Raw genomic sequence first — 24,830 nt, forward strand, 5'->3', positions numbered from 1 at the left:
CATTTTACAAAATGGAAAACTTAAAGAATCGCATTATTTACGAGTACGAGTTCCGCCGTGGCACTAGTGCTGCGGAAACGACTCGAAGGGTGAATGATGTGTATGGCGGTCATGTTGCAAAAGAAAACACAGTTCGTTTTTGGTTCCAACGTTTTCGTTCTGGAAATTTCGACCTGCAGAACAAGCCCCGTGGACGGCCTGAGATCCAAGTTGATAATGAAGTATTGAAGGCTATTGTGGAAGCGGATCCATTGCAAACCACGTCCGAGTTAGCTGCAGGCTGCGGTGTTAGTGATAAAACTATTTTAATTCACTTGAAGCAAATTGGGAAGATTAAAAAGCTTGAAAGGTGGGTACCTCACGAATTGACTGACGCAAACCGGCAAATGCGCGTCGACTGCTGCATTACATTACTGAACCGGCACAATAATGAAGGTATTTTAAACCGAATCATTACCTGTGATGAAAAATGGATTCTTTACTATAGTCGGAAGTGCTCAGCGCAATGATTGGATCCTGGCCAGCTAGCCAAATCCTGCCCCAAGCGAAAATTAACCCCAAAAAAGTTACTTGTAAGCGTTTGTCGGATTATTGCCGTTATTGTTCATTGCGGTTTTCTCAATTCTGGCCAGACTATTACGGCTGATGTCTATTGTCAGCAAACCAATGCAAACCATGATGGAAAAGCTAGTGGCTAAACAACCTAGGCTGGTCAATCGCTCCACGCCACTGCTACTTCACGACAACGCTAGACCACACTGCACAACAGACGGCTACCAAATTAGAAGAGCTTCAATTGGAATGTCTAAGACATCCTCCGTACTCCCCGGACCTTGCTCCAACAGATTACCATTTTTTTCGAAATTTGGACAACTTCTCGCAAGGGAAAAAAATTAACTCTGATGGGGCAGTCCAAATCGCCTTCACAGATTTTATCGATTCCCGTCCGCCAGTGTTTTTTTCAGTAAAGGGATCAATGAACTACCTATGAGATGGCAAAAGTGCATAAAAAACAATAGTTCATACTTTGATTAATTAAATATATTATATTTAAAAATATTCGACCTATTGTTCCCCCCATACAAAACGCCAATTTCATATGTAAGGACCTAATATATCGCAGCCAACTAGCTTAATAATCCGTTCAATTAACAGCCTAGTCTCTTAACTAAACAATGCCGTTTAAAATGCGGACATGGCCACTCTATTAGACGAATGGCCTGAGCGTTAGGTAGAAGGTGACAGAAATAAAAAAAAAACTAACATCGGACATAAAAAAATATTTCTTTAGTAATTAAATTACTAGACTCACAGCTAAATTCACATTATTATTGTCATTATACTGTACCATTGTACTTGTTGTTTTTTATTAAAATTTGTGGCAAAAAATGGTTCTAAATTTATATTAACAGTCAACACAGCTAGGCATGTAATAAAACGTCATCGATCCATGTCATTTGTTTAGCTGTTTGATCAACTGGCTGAATATCTTTCAGGCTGCTAGTTAAACGACCCTGTTTAGTTAAAAGGCTAGGCCGTTAATTAAACGGCTTATTAAGCTAGTTGGCTGCGACATTTACACAAGAAAGAATATAAACAGAGTGCTTAATTAAATACTAGGTCACACATAAAAAAGCTATCGTTGCACAAAATACCGTCGGCCTCATCACAAACTTTAGGTGAGGAATTTAAGTAATCATACTTACGTCGTTCATATAATTCCAAGCATGACACGCCTGTACGGGACTTAGTGGCTTGTAGTGGTTTCCAAATGTGTACATATAGAATAACCATGGAGCCGGGAACAGCATTGTGAACATATCACACAGGGCCATGGCCATCAGGACTACGTTGGTTGGTGTTCTCATGTGCCGACGGGATAGTACTACTACTATGAGAGTATTTGCTACCGTTGTTGTTGCTAGTAGAAACGGTGCAATGTACCTGAAAAAAACATTCACGTGAACGATCCTATTTTAAACTTTTTTGGTATTTTTGCAACCTCTACAATTGTTATTATAGATGAGTTATACAGTACTGATGTTATGTTTTTCTATTATTATTTATTTTACAGAGTAATAAACTAAAATCATAATATGTTACATTAGAAATCCGCTGTGGTTTGTACAAATGTAACTATAGCAGTCTTGTTTAAGTAATTGATACTCCCAGAGACAGCTCGCAAGTGCGTTGATGTACTTTTATGAATTTTTTTCGGAAATAATTCACTAGTCAGCTGGTTTCAAAAAGTGTTTGTACTCAAAAGGTACCTTAAAAGACGCTTAGTGGAACGCTGGATGTCATTCGTGGTTCTTTTTTGTCATCGATATGACATCCCATATTTTTCCATAAAATTCTAAGACAAACGCAAATGTATTCTTTTCTTCGTTAGAACTATATTATTTCATTTGATTAAATGTTAATATTCTTTGCCGAACATTGTTAAGTTCTACATGGGATTTTATTATCGATGACCTAGACCTGTCATCACATCAGAAACCGATGTAACCTTTCGTTGCCCTAAAATGACAAAGAAATGGTACAAGTTTTCAAATGACTTACCCGTACATAGGCTCCGCATAGTTAACAGGAAATTGGCAGGTAACGTTCAGGTATACATGTGAATAGTTGGATGAGCAATAGTCGTCCGTCGAGAAATTGGACTCGTGATATTCTAAATCCAATGTTTGATTTTCAAAATAATTATAATTTGACTTGTCATCAAAATCCGCGGCATCTTCGATTTTGTAATTAGAACGGGAGTTGTTCAAATAATATTCGCTCCATCCCTTCTCGTGCCCCATTTTGATGTATCTATGGTTATCTCACACTGGATAATGACATCTTTATATTGACAGATGGCATCGGGTTATTGGTGTCTCATGTAATCTGTGGACAAAATAAATGATTTATACCTTGGTTATAATGCATAACGTATTATATGTCAAGTGTAAAGGATTGTTCAAATTTAACAGGTGTACAATTTGCCTTGTTAACGTCGGAATATTAATAGCGGGCCTTTCATTAGTTATACGGGTCTATGTGAAAATTGAGGAGACTAGTTAGCGTCCCTTATAGTGCTGTCAAAGGTAACTTTAGTGTATAAAGGTGAAATATGGTTATAAAGCTCTTTGTCGGTGCTTCATTGATATTGGGTCGGGTACTTTTACTATAGGAGGGCGGATACACTCTCACCGTATATAAGAACTCTGTTACTTATTAGAGATATTCAATCTTAATTAGTTTAAAAAAGTTAAACCAATTAACCAATTGGTTTAACAAATAGTATTGTCTATTGTTAACACAGCTTTTACACATTAAGAAAACACTTCACACTTGTCACCGTGACCACTCACGCGAAACGTCGGAAAAATTAAAAATTATGTAAATAATTATAAGTTTATAATAATAATACATAGCTTCAATCCGTTAAAAAAATGTTTTTTTTTAAATAAACTAAACTTTAAATAGGATAAAGCCGCAATTCAAAAGCAGTTTTTTTAGGTATGTATTAATTGAACATTAAAACATTTATAATTTTAACTTTTAAAAAATTAATAACGCAAGCTTGAAATTCATTTCGAGTACTTTACAGTAGTCAACGAGTGCTTTAAAGTAGTTTTCAATATTATGTTCTGGGCTGAGATTTTAGTAGGAACTATGAATGGAAAATAGATTTGCACGAATGAACGAATGAAATTTGAATAGAAAGAAAAAAATATTGTCTCCAATACTTTTTCTAATAACTGTCATGTTCCATAACCTGGCATATTCTGTGCTCAATTCATCAAATCAAATGATAATGCATGTTGTAACTTGTAACTAGTACCAAAAATCTGGCATTTAAAATTGACAACTATTTACCCGAATTTTGTTTATCTAAACATCTAAAATAACAAGTTGAATCTGCATTTTCACCTTTAAATAGGGTACAAAACTAGTAAGGAAACTCGCCATTTTGATTTATCTTAGTATACAAGTCTATGTCAATTGGGTGGTCTTGTAAAAGACAAGAGAAACCAGCAAACAGCCTGTTTCAACAGCTAAGTGGTTAAGTAAATTTCTGTGAGGCACTAAAGACAGAATTTAATTTACTCCCGACAATGCTTTCCTTCAAGTTGATTTAGTGCGGAATTAAGTTTGGATTAAAACAAGTTGTGAAGCCAAAGGGTGAGCTGAAGAGCACTTATCTATGTTTTATTGAAACTATTTTTATCATAATTGTCAAAAACATTTTAATTACTGTATCGTAGTAGCTGTGTTTATAAGAGATATTTTTTTAAATTGTTATTCTTAATTCACCGATTCACTTAAGTATTTCAGAACCACTTACTTAACATTCGATGAGCCTCGTAACCGTTTGCATCTTATTACATAAAAAAACAGTATTAACAAATACGACCATTTATATTAAAAACAGTTTATAGAACTTTCTTTTCCCTCGTGTTACAAGAATATTAAAATTGAACGCAAATTAATTAACCTCATTTCTACCTTTTATGTTTTCCATCATAAATTATTTTAATTAAAAGCAATTATTTAGTATTAATTGAAACTATATGTTTTGTTCAATGTCTTTTTAAGTGGTAACTACATAATGTGTGGCACCCCAGTCAGTAGATAGACTGTTCGACGATCCACAGTTTGGAAGCATTCTTACGCTACAGAAACTTAAATATCATATCTAAATTAGTTGATGTTCGTTTAAAGAGCTAAAACCTGAGCATGGAGCGATTTGGCTAATTTTGATCTTGAAATATTTGTGGAAGTTCTGGGAAATATATATTAATAAAATAACAAAAACATAAGCATATTAATACAAGGTTTTGCTGTTAAATATATTATACGGAATATTAATTTGAACATATCGCTGAGGTTATTACTGACTGTTACTGCATGAGAATATCTTCAGGGTATCAATCAATTGAATAAATATTTTTGAAGATTTTTAAGACAGTAAATTAAGCATTCTGTTTTAAATTGTAGATAGTTTAACTATACATCTAGTAATAATAAAACACTTTATTAAACAAAAGAACAATTATAAGTAGACTAAATTTACAAAAGGGTGGTATTATTGCTACGAGTAGTTTTTTCCCGACATCGCAGACGAAGAATAGCTAAAAAAGTTTTTTTTATAAAACCGGACAAAAATGGACTAGAGGCTGACTTGTCTATCGGCACTGACACTGCCAGACCGTTTGAAAATACCTTGCCAGTTTCTTAAGAATCGGTACCCCCGTTACTTTGAATCAAATTGAGTTCGAAAATTCTTCAATAAGCAGCTAGCTCGACAGTGATAGTGCACGGCAAAAATTGTTTTAAATTAACTCAAATGTTTGTTTTTGTTATTCTTTACACGTTAACATAAGGAAATAACACCATTACAGTACATGAAATTGATTAACAATCTTCCTAATACGTTTTATCTGGGTTTAATTCCCAAAGCAGTCGAAAGATATTTTTCATATAATGATACAGCGACGCCCTTTACAATTTCAAAGAATACATATTCTATACAAGAAATCTGATTTAAAAGTCAGAAGCGCTAGAAAATATATTTATTCTGATCCTTGAGCACACTTGAAGTACGATAAAACTAATATTTTATTCAGGTTTTAAAGTTCCCGCCAAGAGAAAGCCGAGTGTAAATTTAATAAAAGGTTTCTTTAGTGTAAGAGATGTAACAAAATATATTAAACGTTTCATATTCCAGAAGGCAATTACATTGTACATCTACACTGGAATTTTTAAAAAAGTGGATTTGAGAAAGATTTAGGTTACATGTTTTTGTATTCGAAACATTTGTACAGGACATCTGTTGAAGCGCTTGTGTTATATAAAATGAGTATAATACTTGGTGAATGCATCAATTAATAATTAAACAGTATATTATGATTATCATTAAATTAAATTAAATTGGGTAGAAAATATACTTAATCCATGCAATTTTTTTTTGCGACTGAGGCGCAGACTAATTGCTATGGGCAGTCTGCTCCTCAGTATAATGCTGAGCCAGGGCCAATTACAACCACAGCACACACGCATTACATACTTAAAACGTACCTTGTTCTTTAAAAGAAAGAAAAATCTTTCATTCTGTTCTATAATTTTTTTTGTTTCTTGTTATTTTGTGTGTTTTGTTAGTGTTAGTAATAAATGTTATGTCTGTGTCTATGTCAATTCCAATCACAATTTAAATTTAACGAAACGTCTTACTTCGTTCCCAAATGCAAAACCATTTTAAATTATATTCCATACGGTCAGCTCTTACACTATCAATCTAGAACCCTTTCTAAAACATTCATAACAACATGCAAATGCCTTGCAATTGAAAGTTACTTCACAGCACAATATTTTTATTAAAAGTATTTCTAGCTTAATGTTCCCTCGTGGATATTTATTTATGTATACATTAGTAATGAAAAGATGACTGTTTTTTTTTCGAGTTTTCTGCCAAAGTCACATGAATGCTTAAATTTTCAATAATAGTGTGATTCCTATGAACTATGTAATGGTTCTGTGTAAGTTTACTAAGGTTAAATATTGTTGGATAGGTCGCCCGTCTTGCAGAAATCCATAAATCCACCCGGTCGAGTTAGTTTTGTTTATAAAAAACGCTTTCGCTGACATCATAATCCAAACTGATATAGTAAACAAACTGCCATGAAAATGGCAAAATTGTACAGATTATTTGGGCCAATACTGTGATTTGCTGAAATTTAAAATGAAATTTGCCAAAAAAAAAATTTTTTTTAATTGTCGTACAAATATCCATCCAATCCATCTAATAGCAAACACTCTATTACTTGACACTAAATAAGTTTTCGGTGTTGGGTTTAATATGCTATGGTAATATTATTTTAAAACCAAAAGATAAAACTGACCGTATGTCTATGAAGTTATGATTATCGTATCTTAAAATTGAATTCAAATTCTTAATACATTAAAACTATATATTGAGCTTCTCCCATAGATGCATTTTGGAAATTCATCTTACAGCTCTTCCTGTTAAGGATGTCCGCCATAAAGTTGTGAGTACGGTCCCGGATTCCATACGCTTGGCTCGAACGTCTTTTATAAATCTTATAAATAAACACCTCTTAACCATATCCTATCCTGGTCAATGTGTTTATAAATTTGCATTAATTATATCTTTCTCAGACTTTTCAAATTTCAGAATTTTCAAAAAATTTCTTATGCCGAAGTCAAAAAATCCTTTACCATTTTACCCATTTCTGCGTATAAAAGTTGTTTCGCGGTAGCTGTTAAAAGTTATGAAGTTAAATAAGTGAGACGAATGACTGTTAATAGAGAAGTTTTTAATCTTTTGAAAGTTACAGTTAAATTACTGCACTAGCCGTTAACTGTGAATTTTGGTATGAAGTACGGTTATAACTGTTTAATATTCATCTCTGTAGCTGGCTGGTCGGTCTAATGTATTCAGCGGTAGCTAGACCAATCGATTGTTAGAAAACGCTTCTAAATATATACGTATCGTTTTTATATATATTATATCGTAAGCCACGTCTTACTGTCTGTATGAATGCAAAAACTAACATTCGATAACCTATGGAAACCTACAAGAAAGAAATCTTGCTAACATCTATGAAATCCACTCGGGCGGGTTAGTTTTTTATTAACCACATATTACTTTACATTTTACACGTTCTATTGTTAATATTAAAATAAGAATTAAAAACTGCATAATTCAAACTCATTTACGAACTAAAACAGAATTTCATATTATTATAGCGTGCGTGCTTTTGTTGTAATCATGTTAATTTATGAGTAAAATTGTTAGCTCATTATATTTTCTAAGTTTTAAGCATGCAAACGGCCAAGTAATCAAAGCCTTAATGCACATAATGTTGTTTTTAATGTAATAAATCTTGACTTGAAAAGAAGTCAACTTATTAATAAGGAACTCCTACTAGTTCTACAATAAGTATGACGAAGTATTGTCTCTTTGTGAGATTTTTTTATAAAATATAGCGACTGAGACATTCTACGGGACAACAGGTGTCAAAATCTTGATAGCTAACTAAAATAGCCAAACAATTGAACGTCATTTGGCTATTTTTTTAAGTTTACGTTAATGGATAAAGGCTCGATGTATATCACGAATAATGGGCTTGTCAAAGTCTAATACGTTTTTGACAAACGGAAATCACACTTAGCGCAGGCTAGCCGTGTCGCCGAACAATGGCGGTCATAGCAATCCATGGACACCCATTTTAGTGTGTGCGTTGCCTTTGCCGAAGGAGTATGCTCTTTTATAAACAATTGGAGGTCATATCTCCCATGGATGACACCCATAGTTTGCAAAAAAAAGTAAGTGAAGCGAAGCGTGTAACACTACCAACCATCAAGGTCGAGCGTATGAAATTTTCAGTTAATAGGATGAAGTACCACTATGAGCAGATTCAACCCTTTTATAGGCTATGGACTCCTTGATTTCTACTGTTTCTACTAAACTGCTAATTCTAAATATCATCTAAACGCAGGTGGTTTTGGAAATGTAGAAAAATAATACTCTAAACATGCAATTCATGGAAAATTTTCAGCGGCCATGTTGACTTTCACGAGCGAAATGCAGAGTCAGAAGCAATCAATCTTAAAACTTGAGCGAAATAAATCATTCTACGAGAATTGTTATGCTGTTAAAGGTTTGTTAATACATTAAGTATTATGTAAATACAATTTTTGGAAGGTGTTTCTGTGTGAGCAAGGTGTGTGTTTATATACAAAACCTTGCAAGCTAAACTAGTGTTCAATACAATACTACTTCTTAATATATTAACGTAATAGCTATTCAAAAATTCGAAATCATTTATTCATATACTCGTACGTTATGAACGTCAAAAACAGAAATGTATATAAATTGCTTCTAATGTTACATTTACTGCCAGGTCTCAATTCAAGGACGTAGAACGGAAGAGAACAACTGACAATAAACTCTCCGCCACTCTTTTTAATCGCCAAGTTTTTGGTTAACACAACGTTTGTAAGGAGCTGCAACCATTACACCATGTCCCACATGACATCTTAAGTAATTAATAATAATAAAATAAATTAGATTAGAGAAAGATTTGTCCTCTATCATCAGGAGGCATGGTGAAATAGGAGCACGCACTTACATTCTCGTTTCATAATGACAGAATGCTTGCGAGTGCATTTTCAGCCATTTCAGAATTGGTACGCTATTTTCTTATAACCATTAACCTTTACTTTCCTACTTCCACGGGTAAAAGTCCCTTAAGAAATACTCAGTTGTGCAAAGACGGACTTCCGGGTGATATATATTCTGCCTCGACGATGGATGATTATAGTACATTATAACTATAACTACCATTAACAAAGTTATGGACGCTTCAATACGGCTGTTAAAACAGAAAAAAATATCTTTAATATCCCATAAGTGGAGTGTCAAATAAAATGTCACGCCGAAAGAAGGTATCATGATTGTGTTAGCCGTGAAAGTGCAGGAAATTCTATAACATCGTTAAGCTTCCCTGAAGCCTGATTAATGCAATCAACTTGAGAGGCTATTTTTGTCTTTGGCCGTAGGATATTTATAATGGTTATCTGTGACGATAATTCTTTAGAGATCTACTTTATAATCGATTAAAATAGAGAGGTTTTTTATCATTTACTAAAGGGTGTTGAGAAGTGTTGACCTAGCAGCTTCAGCGTGCGACTATCATCCCTGAGGTCGTAAGTTGGATCTCCGGCTGGGCACTAATGGACATTCTGTCTATGTATTTAAAATTACCTTGATCGGTAAAGGACATCGTGAGAAAACCTGCTAGCCTTCGACGGCGTGTATCAGTCACAGGAGGCTGATCACCTGATTTACGTGTTGTTCCCTCGAGAATGTGTGTGCTCCTATTTCACCATGCCTCCTGCTGATGTCATGTGGAATATGGTGTGATGGTTGCAGCTCCTTACAAACGTTGTGTAATAAAAAAAAAACCTTGGCGATAAAAAAACAGTGGCGTAGAGTTTATTGCCAGTTCTTCTCTTCGGTTCTACGCCCTTGATTTGAGAACTGGCAGTAAATGTAAAATTAGAAGCATTTAATGTATATTTCTTTTTTATTGACGTTCATAAGTGTATATTGTGTTACCTATATTAATAAATGATTTTTGACTTTGACATACTTACCTATAAGACAAATGATCATGAAACAGAATCAAAATTCTGAGGTATAGACTTAAAAGTTTGTATCGCCACTGTTTTAAAAGGGTAATTTGTGAGTAAAGTTGACTTTATAGTCTATGTTAGTAAGGAAATATAAACTTCCTGTATACGTATTAAAATAACACAGTTGAATAAAGCGGTATTTCTCTAGCCCCCAAGCTAGAGAATCATTTCGATCCCAGCTAATTTGCCTCAGTTCTGCGCTATATGTGAATGAAGTTTTTATTACTCAGAAAAAATGTATTACTATTGTGAGCGTTGGACCTCTTATACGCTGTAGACCAATTTTTTACGAACTCGGTATTTTGGCACTACCACGTTTGTATATCTTTGAAGCAGTTATGACTGTAATGAAGCGTCCAAACCGAGGAATCCAACACGGCCTGCATATTGTACCGCGATATATTCAAAAGATTGTTACGCCATGGCTATAAAACTATTTAATTACCTTCCGAGAAGTTATGGATCACTGCCGTGTAATTCTATCAAGGGGAAGGTGATCAATTTAGTAGTTCGTAGTTGAGTATTTGGACCATAAGTTTGACAACAATTAATTATAAATAGCTTGACTTATTATTACGACAGATGTTCTTATCATATGACTTTATGAAAATTTATGTGACATTTTCATGCCTAGTTTTGTGTGGCTGATTGTGTACTTCTTCTAGAAGAAGTAAATAAGTAAATATACTTGTAATAAAAAATAATCAAATGAGAAAACAGGCTAAGAGAATTTTATGTTCGTAATATTCAGTCTGGAAAGAAGTATACATAAAATGTCTGCCACATGCCCGATTGATTTCTTCATACATGTGTATTTTTTATTAGTAGAATTGAAATCTATTTTCTGTATGTAATAAATCTCATATTATCTAATCATGTGAACATTGTGGCGGTTACAAATGGCGGGTCACAGGGCTCCGAGTGAGTGATCGAGTGTGCCATTCATCTTCACACCCGAACTGAGAGTGAGATTTCCTATTTATGTTCATTTATGAGATTTACTTTATAATTCCGACAATGATTTTTACGAAGACAGACTTCCAGGTGATTCATATTCTGCCTCGACGAAGGATGATAGTATAGTAACTATAATTAACATCACTGGACTTTTCTATATGACTGTTAGATTGAAAAATGTGTTCAAATATCACATAAGTGAAGTGTCATGATGTCATGTTAATAAAATATCATGCTGAAAGAAGGTTTCAGGATTGTGTTACCAGTGAAAATGCAGGAAATTCTAAAACAGTGTTAAGCTTCCCTAAAGCCTGATTAACGCAATCAAATTGAGAGGTTGTTTTTGTCTTTTGACTTTAGGATATTTATAACGTTTATCTGTGACGGTAAACCTTCAAAGATTTTTTTTTATCGTCAAACAAAGAAGTTTTTTTATCATTTACTAAAGGGTAATTTATTTTCGTTAACTATATTAGTTAATCAGTATTTTTTTATTAATTAAAACGAAAGTATTGCGCCCTTTTATTTTTAAAGAAATAAATAAAAATAATGTCTATACATAGGTACACTTATGAACGCCAACAAACTCTCCACTCAAGCATCAAGGTTTTTATTTTACATAATATAAACGATCAATTAGAATAAAAAGTAAATAAACAAACAAACGGTAAGCCTCTATCGGCATGGTGAAATAGGAGCACACTTATGTCACTGTCGCATGTGTGTATACATATATAATGAAGGTAGGAATAATGAATATATAATACGATATCAAGTACTACCAGTTACCATCAGTAGAACCTGAATACGTCACCTGACTAGCCATTGGTGTGGGTAAACAAATGTTTACTGCTTGAATAGGATTTACTATTATTATTTTTTATTGTTTTAAATTTTTATTTGTTTTTACTATGTTTTTTTCGTTTTAATTTTCTCCTCTGATAGATTACTTATATTTTCATATAATTAATGTGTATGTGTGTTAAATTTGTGAAGTCATATTTTATTGTATTGTTTTATGGCATGCACATTGTTTTAGAACGTGTAAATAAATAAATTTGATTCTTTATGATTTTTATTTTCCATACTGTCAACTTACCTATTAAAACTAACACAAAGTGTTATATCCAACATATAACTATATAAATTTAATTTATGCTCTGTTATCATAAAACTCTATAAGAAACTCAGATTTATTAGGGTCGCCAAATTGTAGAATTTTTAATATTTTCTGCCCTCCAAGGACCTATTTCTCGAGTTATGGCTAATCACCACAACACAGCTGTTGGGATATTAAAAGTTTTAATTAAGCCGCTGAGACGTGTCGTAAATGACACTTTATGTTATACATTATTATAAAGTTAATGTAACGATGTTGAATTCGAATGATAATAATAAATCTTGAATAAATTCGGAAACTTTAATGTTACTTGCTAAACTTAATCTAATTTTTAATCAACTCTATAAAAACTGATGTTATTAATTCGGTGCGTTTTTTTTAATTAAAAAAAAATACAGTACAGAATTGATCGCACACACAAACGCGAAATTTTTTTATGAATAAGTATCTTGACAGTGGCAGTAATCTACTCCGAATCTTATATAATAAAAGCCTTGACAAGAACAATAATATGTGCCTGACACGCAACTTCAATTCAGAGGTAATGTCAAATACGTTTTTGACATAAGGGTCATATTTAGCGCCCTTTCCACACTATGCCTATTACCTCATGGTATTTTTCTTCAGAATTGGACTATTCAATGAGAACATTGAAAGAAAAATCAATTTTTTGACAGCCGGGATTTGAAACCTAGTGAGAAGATTAAAATGTCTTGATTATTTATTGTATACATAATCTTCAATAGAAAAGAAGTTGGTGTGGTGATAACAGATAGTTGTAGTTTGATACACAGTTTTTCTGTCCACCAGGACGTCGAATATATTTAAATAATTAACTTATATACTAAGGCCAGTGACATATACACTATAGCATTAAACCATTAGAATTGCACGCAAAACGTCACAATGCAATTGAAACATTGACGCTCCACAATTAGCCGATGAAAGAAACCTGTTCTTGACGAGAATTCTCATTTGAATACAGGATGTATTCCTAGATTCGAACAAGAATTAAATGTCTGATTAACATATTTTTATGCATAATTTGTAATTGTTTGATTTATGTAATATTTTTCAATTTTAAGTTAATATTGTTTCTTATTATATTAGCAAGAAGTGCAGCAGGAAACGAGTTTATTAAATTTGGAATAAGATAGTCTAAGTTTTTTTCTCATATAGATTGTTGTATTTTGGTAAAACACATTAGTTTTTTTTTTCATTTTCTACGTGTTTAATAGTAATAGTGAGTTTAAATTGTTTTAAGGTAATTTTCTGTAAAGTATAATTTGAATCACTAAACTATTGTGTACGTAAGTGTTAAGTGCGTAGCAGTGGTAAGTGAAAAGAGACTGTACGTAGTACTCGATAATTTCTTATGTTAAATATCCTTATTAGTTAATTAGACTTAAATTACATATTAGTCTTACATTAGGCTAGATCGTATTTTTTAATGATGTCTCAGTGAAGAGAAAACTTATAAAAAGTAAATAAATATCATTACCAAATAAATGAAAAAAATATGTCTATCATGTCTCATAATGAGTGTTAAAATGTTAAGGTAAGATTATAAATCAAATTAAGTTGTTAAATGATACGTAAATACAATATTTAATATTTTTTTTACAATATTTATTTTTTGATACGTAATTACACGTGCTAACAATTTTAGTTTATTTTTTATTAAGTCAGATTTGCTTAATTTTCTAACTGAAAGGCAGTATCCATGGTCATTCATAAATTTAAAAAAAACTTTCCTGTTTGTCACTTTGATTGTTTTTAGCGCGTGTAGTGTTAAATTTTTAATTAAAATTCGTTGACATTGAACGGCGCAAAATTGAAATTCCTAAACCGAATAGCTTTCGATATGACATAAATGGCGAACAAAGATCAAAATATTATAGCTGCAGATAGCACAATGAGTTAAATATCTGGTAAAAAGAAGTACAATGGACAAAAGCAATGGATGTCGAGGCAGAATACAAAATTCCACCCGTATCACCTCGAAATCGTCGTCTCAACTGAGCGTTTTATAGGCATTTTCCATCGCTATGTGGAACCAGCTACCCACCTCCGGAGTGTCCATGAGCGGTATCACACCAGGTGAAGCATCTGGTTGTCCCCTGTTAATCATATGTTTGCCTTCACGCCTGGGTTAGAGAAAATATTTTTTGCACATAGTATTGTCTTTTGTTAACATAGCTTTTACATATTGAAAGAAAACACTTTTTAACCGGATTGAAGCTATGTATTATTATAAACTTATAATTATTTTACATAATTTTAAATTTAATTTTTTCCGACGTTTCGCGTGCCTTACAGCGTCCGTGGTCACCGTGACCGTGTTTTTTTTACATATTCTTTATGAAATATGGTTATAATGTTTTTAATTAAAACCGTAGTATATTAATAGTAGTAATATAATAGCGCTTGCGCCCAAGGATATCAGCGCGCACCATATTGAGAGAACTACATCAATAGTGCATAAAAATAAGTCAGCATGGTGTACTTCAGAGTAAAGTGTACTTTATAGTACAGGTGGGATGTACTTTGTAGTACAGATGGGATGTAGTTCAGAGTACAGGTGGGTTATACTTTACAGTACAGGTAGAATATACTTCAGAGTACAGGTGGGATGTACATCACAGTACAGATAGTTATGTTCACTGTTATAACGACGTTTTGTATTAAGCATTGTTAATCAGCCTCCCATAGGACAGATACGTTATTCTAATTACATGCAGAAAAATGCCATGTCACATAATTAATCTAATAACACAAAAGGACATTTTGTCTAAGTTTTTTAATCACAATAAAATAAATAAAAACATGGAAAGAAATAAGGTACATTTTAAGTGATTGATTGATGAAATTTTTAATGTGTGTTGTTGTTTGATGTTGGTTAAATATTTTATTATTACTTTTATTCATATTTGTAAACATTATTGAGTTACGAAAAAAAATATCGTAAAGTTTAGCAATATAATTCCCGGGAATTTCAACCGCTAAACGAAAACGTTCAATGCATTTTTGTTGATACTATACCTATTCTGTTTAAGTGCTTATAAAAACCAATGCTTAAGTTATGCATAGAATTTCTTATTAGAATATGCTAAACATAAAAACGATATAAACTTGCTTGAGTACTCAAAGATATAAATTACTATATTTTATATACGATTCTCACAAATAATGTTATAAAAATTCACTGAAATTTTTCGTACATTTTGAGTTCATAAGGAAATTCATTGTCCCCGAAGCCCCAAGAGCTGTCAGGCCTCTTTCCCCTCTTAAGTAAATGTCAATAAGGACTGCCCAACGCATATCAAATATCCTTTTGATGTGGAGTGCTATCTATATTCCTTAGAGATTGGTGAATTAATTGGATTTAAAAGGAAAAGATATGAGAGAAGCCGTTAAACTTTGAAATTATTTATCTATCTATCTAAAACCTTTCACGAAGACTAAGCTTTATTACACTCTTTTTCAGCCAAACATTTATTGTCATAATAATGAGAAAACAACTTTAAAACTGGTTTAATTTAGCAAAATAAAAATATCGTTTATTAACGCTGTACGAGCCACGTAATGTACAGTACATTTCGCTCACTCAGGCTTTCTTACGCCACGTTATAAAAATAAGCTGGAGATATCCTCAATTATCGGAGTTACGCCCTGAGAGTATAGCCAGACGTAGACACTTTCATCGACTGAAACACTCTCTTCGACTGATACACTCTCTTCGACTGATACACTCTCTTCGACTGATACATTCCATTCATTCGTTACATACGCATTTACCATTTCATTATTTCGCTTATATTTTTTTGTTGTACGCGAGTGGTAAATATATGTAAAACTAAAATCCTCTATTATTTAAAGCACACCGATGATCCAGGAACCATACAAACGATTGAAAAGTACGTAGGCTAACAAAGATTTTTTTATAATAGAATTTGATTTGATTATTCAATGTTATTATTTGTTTGTCTTCGAGAGCGATATAACGATTATAGCGGTTATACAATTCATAGCTACAATTTTTATAGTACAATTTGTCTTGAGCCTCAAGATTTATTTCGGCGATAACCACTTCATGAGAGCAATACTTCTGAGCATTTCCTTAAGGACAGAACAAGAAAAAGTCGCTGGGAGTCAGATCTACAAAATACGGTGGTCCGGAAGAAAATCTAAGCCGAATTTATGGAATTTTTCACGCAATTGTTACATATAGACACTGACCGGTTAACGTTTTGTTAACTATTAATTTAATTAACTAGCTCATTGTATATACTATTCAAGTAAATTATTTTTATTTATACAGTATTTGTTGTGGTGTCACCAAACTGAACAATGCACTAGCTGTGCAAAATAACAAGTGTGTGTTTTCGTTCAACCTTCTCTTGGGTCTCCCGAGTTGTCATTTTTTCATTTTGTCTGTTTGGTTAAACGCCCATTAGATTATTATAGTATTTTTTGAAACCTATGATAACATATATATATACATAAAGAACAAGCTTTGTTTTATTAGAATTGCTTAAGGCCAAAACGGTCTCCATAAGGTAAATAAAGTATTCAAGAGAATCGATACCCAATATGTTTTTGTATAAAGTTTTAATAGACAATTTATATTCGCAGTCATAAAGTTGTCTAGACTGAATACTAATGGAAATGAACAAAAGTCCTAACAACACCTAATAATTGTTGAATCGTAAAGCAGTGATAATCATAAAGTAGCTGTAATTATTTTTATCTTTTTTCCCTGAAGTAATAAAATGAATCTCTTATACTATCTAGACTTGATACACAATTTTGACTTGCCATCTATGCTTTGTTTGCTGGTATGTTTCTGTTGTTCATAGTCACAGAAAGTTGCTCATCTACTTCGGAGGCAAAATGTACTCCACTAACGGTTTCCTTAGTTCAACACCAATATTCTTATAGTTCACTTGTAGTTTAGGCTCTAGAGGTCTGCACTGGATAGGACCCGAAAAGTTTATATGTAATACGGATATATCACCAATTATAAAAATGTTTCTATTGATATGTGTATAACTTTCTATGTAATATTCACAAAATTAAAGTGATCTAAATATAGCTGTATGACAGAGATTTGAAGTTTTAAAATAATTTATTCGGCACTCTCAACGATTGCAAAACTTTTGGGGTGAATATCATTATAGCTTATTACCTGAGATCCCGTTTGGGGTGCATATTTCCGAATACTTTAAATCCTTATTTAATGACATATTTTGTGTTACATATACTTTGTAGGAGTAAAGCGTATTTAAAAGCTCATTAGGCGTTAAAGTTAAAGTTATTTTATACATAGAAATGTGTTCTGTGTTACCGACGTGAGAGAAATATTGTCATTGGTAATCAAAACCAATAGAGCAGTGTTCCTAGTGGCTTCAGAGTGCGACGCTCATCCCAGAAGTCGTAGGTTCGATCCCCGGCTGTGTACCAATGGATTTACTTTCTATGTGCGCATTTAATATTCGCTCGAACGGTGTAGGAAAACATCGTGAGGAAACTGGCTTGCCTTAGACCCAAAAAGTTGACTGCGTGTGTCAGGCACAAAAGGCTACTTGCCTCTTAGATCATGAAACAGATACAGAAATGAGGACCAGACCTAAAAAGAGGTTGTAGCGCCATTGATTTATTTTATTTTATTAATCAAACCCAAAAACCCATGGGCTGTGTACGTAGTTACAAACTAGATTAATTGTTAATTAACTTGTTTTTAGATTAATTGGTAATTGACTTGTTATATTGGAACAATATACACGACACAATTTATAAAACATCCATGTTATTACAGTTAAAGATCTCGACTGTTTTAATAGGTTATATTACATAAATATCAATAACCCGTGAATGGATGATCTTAATATGGTAATAGTTCAATAGGTAATAATCACAGCATCAAACAGTCTTCAAATAGTTATGTGTATATATGTGGCAGACTTTTCCTCTTAAAGCATCAACGAGGCTTTTGTAAACAACGTTTTTACGTGAACCAAATTCAACATTATATCGTATCGGCAAAACATGTTCATAGCCTCGAGCGTGCGGTTAGTGTTTTAATCTGCCTTTTATTTACGTTCACGTACTTTATACACTCTACAATGAAAAGTATGGTAATCAAATATTATTTGATTTAGATAAACGATTTGCGTACTTTGGAGGTTTCGTTTGAGCACAGGCGTTTTGAGCGCTTTGACCGAATGAATTGCCTAACCAGTTGGCCAACATCCGTCTATGTAAGATTTAGTAGCGCGTATGAGAATGTTTCGGCGCTCAGTCGGGATCCAAACGCGTGGAGATACGCTATTAAACTAATATTTCAGGAATACACAAAGTAATATTTTTATAGCTCGTTCAAAACACGAATACATTACATTTACAATCAGCCATATTATCATGGCATAACACAAGCAATTTAAACTTGAAGGGTAAGAAATTTGGAAAACCTTCGAAGGGTTGGAAATAAAATTCTCCGTATTTACCAGACTATATGGAAGTTAATGAAATACTTTGACTCGATCCCTCATACTCTCAATGTAATTGAGTTACTTAGATATGAAAACTTGGAAAATTCGAAGAATTTATTAAACAGCAATACACGTTCAGAGTTTCCGACAATTTTACTCATTACTCTTTTTATTATCTAAACCATTGTATATTATCTTATGACGTCGTTCAAATTAAAAGTGTATTGAGATAAAGCATATGTTTGATCTGCATGAAGTGATATATGAAACCAGAGTATCTAATTGCTTATTTGTTTTTTTTAAGTTCAATAGGCTGGCAACGCAGTCGCGAGCTCTCTGTCATTGAGAGTGTCCATGGGCGGAGGCATCACTTAAGATCAGATGAGACTCCTGCCCGTTTGGCTCCAGTTCTATAATTACCACTATTTCTATGAACTTTTTTCTTTTATATTTAATTAGACAATATTTGCATTTAAACCCCTCCGATTTTCTTAAATTGCATGCATTTGAAGTGTTCATGCACAGTCTCAGATCTGAAGATATTGTATTTTTGTTGGAATCACTTAATATTAAAAAAAAACTCATTCCTTTATGTGTTTACATTTATATATTTCCTTATAACTGTCACATATAAATAGCTATTAAAGGCTTTGTCGTTATCACTCTAGTCATTTTGTGAGTGAGTGAAAGCAACAAAACGTTATTGATTTTTTTTAAGTTAAGTTTTGGTTGGCATGGTTATCTAATATAAAAGTAGCACCGCACCTGATAACACACGATACTAAGAAACTTTTATCCCCTATATTAAGATTGTATCAAACTATGTGTATTAACATTTAGAATAACAAAAGCCTATTACGAAGAAAATATAATTTTTCATCGAGTAACGTGAGAAATTAATGATTGTTCATTTTGGTAAGTAGAACAAATCCGAAATCAAAGGAAATAAAATACTTAATTGGCGTAAGGTGATGTTCACAAAGAACAATTTCATTCACCCTATTATTTTAATCTTGAAATAGTCAGTGTTAATGTAAAAATATAACTTATTATTAAATTATAAATAAAACATTATTATGACGTGTTTAAATTAAAAGCTCACAGTTTTGGAGGTTTGGTTTCGTTCCTTGTGAAACATATGTTGATTGATAGGCCCAGTTATTATATAAATGGTGTGTGCTAAAGCAAAAGCTATATGTTTAAAAGTATGAAAAATGATAATATTTTGTCATTATTACAATATTGCCTATCAGCTTATATTAGATTTTTGTTCATAAACGTCTGATAACATTAATTTGTATATTATACAAGTATATAAAATATAACATTCAATAGCTTAAAGAATATTATTAGAATCCTCCATTAAACTTCAAAGTAATTAAATATCTAAAGAAAGACGTAACTTAGCTATGGAATTTATTTCTCAATTAGTTAATTGGTATCTAGTAAAAGTCGTACGTTTTTAATTTCCAATATATCTTAATTTAATAAAATTTAGTTATTTCACGTAAAGTTATATACGAAAACATTTTATCTAAATTAAAATTAGTTAAGTTACATTTATATATTTCAGTTAATAATTAGAAGCGCAAACCAAATGTTAGAAAACATCGAACCCTTGAAGTCAAAATGAGCCCTTTAGTTTTTCCCACACTTAGAAACTGTAATATAACATTCTGATTTCCGATAATGTCCAAAAGGTTGGCTACACATATATTGTTTATAGTAACAGATGTTAGGTAAGGGAAGTCAGTTTTTTGTGAACCAGCGTCGCAACTCCCACAACCGGTAAACAAAGAGTTTAATTTAACGTATATTTGGACATCAACATACAACAACCACCACCGAACTTACTCACGCCAAGATATAGAAACTACTTTGGTTTGGCAAATAGAGTACACTGTAGATAATTTTTTTGTTACATTGTTTTTGCACATGTCCACTGTGGAGCAATGAATAACCACACACTTTTTCCTCATGTGGACAGACAACATTGTGTGGGTAAAATGTCGGAAAATAAATAAAAATAAAAATAGATTGTGTCGAGTACTATAAGGTTAAGAAAAACACTTTTTGAACGGATTGAAGCTATGTATTATAAAAAACTTATAATTATTTACATTCACGAGTTAATTAGTTCACGACCTCCAAGTGAAGGCCTCCTCCAATTTTTTTGTCTCTCATCATCGCTACTATATCCCAATATATCACCGCTATCTCTTTTATCTCACCCCCCTGTTTCTCGTGGGCATCCTCTCTTTTTACATCCCAATAGGCCATTTCAAATAAGGGTTTTTTGAGGGTCATCACACACGTGGCCAATGGAACCGGTCCATTTCCAAAGGTCCATTTTAAAAAACATGTCTGATACTAATCTTTATTTCCTTACTTACCTTTAAGATAATATCTTAAACATTAAATTTTTGCTAAATTTGGTACATGTTTTCGTCTACCTTACACGTGTGCGCTTTGTACCCAGACCCCTATATTAATTACGCCGCATGCGGTAAAAACAAAATTACAGAACTAATGGAAATGCTAAGCCGATGTAAATCAAATACGATTTAATGAGACTTAATATTGTCTGCTTGTAATTCCATTTAATTAATGGTTTTTACACTAAGATTAATCTGGTTTTGCTTTTGGTCTATTCAAGGGTGATTTATTAAAGGTTACGTTGCTCTTAATGTATTTTTGTTGTTTATCGTTTAATTATTAAGTACTTTAAAAGTAGCCAGTTATAAAAATAGTATTTTTGTACATATTCTTGTATATTGTTAAATTTGTTTATATTCTAAGCCTACAACTCTGTGGTTCACAACTCTGAACTTTTGTTTGCATCTGCTGCCAATGGGTGCAATTTGGAGATTATCAAAAGACATTGTGATGAAACGGTCCTGCCCTAGATCCAAAAACACGATAACGATCAGTTACTTAGGAAAGTGTTTCTCGCTAACCACGATTGCTGTAATGCACCCGAAACATTTATTCATATAGGTAACACAATGTACACAATGTTCAATGTATGAACGTCAATAAAAATGAAATATACATTAAATGCTTCTAATTTTACATTTACTGCCAGTTCTCAAATCAAGGCCGTAGAACAGAAGAGAAGAACTGGCAATAAACTCTCCGCCACTTTTTTTATTGGCCAAGGTTTTTTTTCGTATTATACAACGTTAGTAAGGAGCTGCAACCATCACACCATGTTCCACATGATATCAGCAGGAGGCATGGTGAAATAGGAGCACGCACTTACATTCTCGTGGGAACAACGCGCAATGATTTGCAGATGATTTATTTAAAACTAGGTCAAAATAACAAATCAATAGACAGCAGTTATGTGAGGTGATTATTTATTCAAATTGTGCCTTTATTAATATAGTTTTTATGTTTAGTATACACTTAATGAGGTTTAAGTTTCTGTTCATGCCATCCAGGTACCTTTAGTCCTCTCACATTTTCTGTCCTAGACGCACCAATTCCCTAAACACCACTCTGTGTTCTTTGCTATATTAATGTGTAGGAGGATTCCATTCTACATGCTCCCACGCTTCAAAGAAGACAAACTGCCGATGCGAGGTCACGTGTGTGCTTATGCCTGCGCTACTTGTGCTTACAGCTTTTTTTTTAATAGAACAGGGGTGAAACGGGACGGAGGCTTACTTGATGTTACGTGATACCGCCGCTCTCTTAATGCCAGAGGGCTCGCGAGTGCATTGCTGGCTTTTTAAGAATTGGTACGCTCTTTTCTTGAAGGACCCTTAGTCAAATTGGTTCGGAAATACTTCAGTAGGCAGCTAGTTCCACATAGCGGTGGTGCGCGGCAGAAATTGCCTTGAAAATCGCTCAGTCGTGTAACGGTGGACGTCGAGGTGATACTGAAACTCACTCGATGTCCGATAATGAAACTCAGCTGCAGGTATTAATCCGAACAACTCCTCTGAACACTCTCCATGGTAAATGCGGTAGAAGATGCAGACCCCACATCTCTACACCACGCCAAAGGATCAAGACGCTCGGAGAGGGATTGGTCATCGACGATTCGAACCGCTCTTCGTTGAATACGGTCAAGTGGAAGGTGCTGGTACTGGGGAGCCCCCGCCTAGAGGTGAGAACAGAATTCCATGTGGGGCCGAATTTGCGCTTTATATAGTTGCAAGTGGTAGTCCGCAATGAAGTACCGTCTCGCCTTGCTGAGCACACTAAGACTTTTGGAGGCTAATTTAGCCTCAGTTTTATTTGTGGTCTTCTCCTATGGAGTCAGGTGAAAAGACGGAGGACTATAGGTGAGTGGTGTTTCCATATTTTTACGCCGCATTCCACTTGCTCCTCGGCCTACTTTTCTATATCTTCGCTCCTACAGTTTCTATTTAATTTCATTTATATTTATTAATATACATTTCGTTGCAGTAACACAGAAATATAGTATTGCAGTAATTAAATAAAAAGGAGGGCAACTAGCCTTATCGCTTTTCCAGGCGCTATCGCTTAATTGTTTATTATAAAAACAATTATTCTTCAGATATAGCCAAAAATGGGGTACATAATGTTTACAAAATCGTTCAAACATTTACAAAAGTAAAAAATCTACAAAAATATTCAATATATTTCACTAAGTAATAATTTCAATATATTTTACTAACTAATTCGGCTGTGTTGTATGATGGCGTAAAAATGAGGGTATAGACGTCAAAATCAAAATCATCAAAATCAAAAGTTTTTATTTCAAATAGGCCTTTGCAGGCTCTTATGAAACGTCTAGTTGCACGGTTCCAAAAAGTGGGTCTCATGGAGAAGAACCGGCAAGAAACTCCATGGACACTGTTTTCAACAATGGTTTAGCTTACAAAGACTCGGTTACAATAGTAATAATCGGCGGAGAAGTTTATATAATGCAAGGTATACAGAGATTCTATAGGGTGAGTCTGTGCTTACGGGGAGTGTGTTAATTTTGAATATATGTTTGGTCCTCGCTTAAATTTTTATGTATTTGTAATTTCTATGTTTGTGTGTAAAATTTGTAACGACACATTTTTTAAGCATGCATATTGTTTTGAAATATATATGTAAATAAAGAAAGTACAAATCCCTCAAGTTTAGGTTACGATATCTACGTAATGAAGTCGCAGACAACAAGTTACATAATTAACACTGATTTAAATGTACGAAACTTTGATAACTTGAAAATAATCTCCGAACAAAACCAATCAGGTAAATTCCCTTTCCATTATCTTAACTCTCAAATCTTCAAAGTTCTATCGTGTTTGGAATATTCAATAAGAAATTCTGGCGTTTGACTTCCATAATTACGTAAAGTTCAATCGCAGTTTAATAATAAAAACAGTTGGGTTACTCAATTAGTGACACCTGTTTCGAATTTCGTGATCATGATTGCGACGATTATTTGTGATAATCTGTCATCCGTTTAAAAAATTGACATGCACAGATGGTAAATGTCTCTGAAACAGATACAATACTATACATGTTATGCCATTATCAAATAACGATAACTACGTTATTTCACTAGTATTTCTCTTAAGATATCTTTATATCTAAATACTATATGATGTATGAAATGAAAATATATGAAATATCTGTTTCAAGAATGTAGGATACTATTCGTATATATGGTACGTAGATATGTTGTCATGGTTACTTCTTTCTCGAAAAACCATCGTAACCACTTTTTCAAGGAAGTCTTCAGTATCTTCTACAAAAACTTCCGTAGTACCCCAACTGAGCGCCTTTTAAAGAACCTGTGCCGCGGAATGTGGAATCAGCTGGTCGTCGGCGTGCTTCCGAAGCAATAAGACTTAGGGTTCTTCTAGAAAAGAGCATACCAATTCAAAAAAAGGCCGGCAACGCACTCGCGAGCTCGGTATTGAGAGTGTCCTTGGTACTTATCAGGTGAGCCTCCTGCCCGTTTGCGATAAAAAACACATTTGAAGGGCAGACAATTCCAAGCAGCCAAAACTCTTGTTTCTAAGAACTAAATCATCATTCTATATTGTTCCGAAGCCTATGAACAATTTATAATACAGCTCATAAAT

The 24,830-nt window shown here is 33.3% G+C and overlaps 1 protein-coding gene across 3 annotated transcripts in view; it reads right to left on the reverse strand.

Moving 5' to 3' along the window:
* Nucleotides 1-24,830, reverse strand: part of LOC123720073 (sex peptide receptor) — a 167,902-nt gene that overhangs the window by 32,971 nt on the left and 110,101 nt on the right. For all 3 annotated transcript variants that reach the window (XM_045676531.1, XM_045676532.1, XM_045676530.1), the window contains 2 exons: nucleotides 2,563-2,889; nucleotides 1,707-1,944 (listed from right to left, as the gene is read on the reverse strand). In XM_045676531.1, the coding sequence (XP_045532487.1) occupies nucleotides 1,707-1,944; nucleotides 2,563-2,804 (480 nt within the window). In that variant the 5' untranslated portion in view covers nucleotides 2,805-2,889. The remainder of the gene's footprint in view (nucleotides 1-1,706; nucleotides 1,945-2,562; nucleotides 2,890-24,830) is intronic.

Source organism: Pieris brassicae, chromosome 2 (assembly GCF_905147105.1).
Source record: "Pieris brassicae chromosome 2, ilPieBrab1.1, whole genome shotgun sequence".
NCBI lineage: Eukaryota > Metazoa > Arthropoda > Insecta > Lepidoptera > Pieridae > Pieris > Pieris brassicae.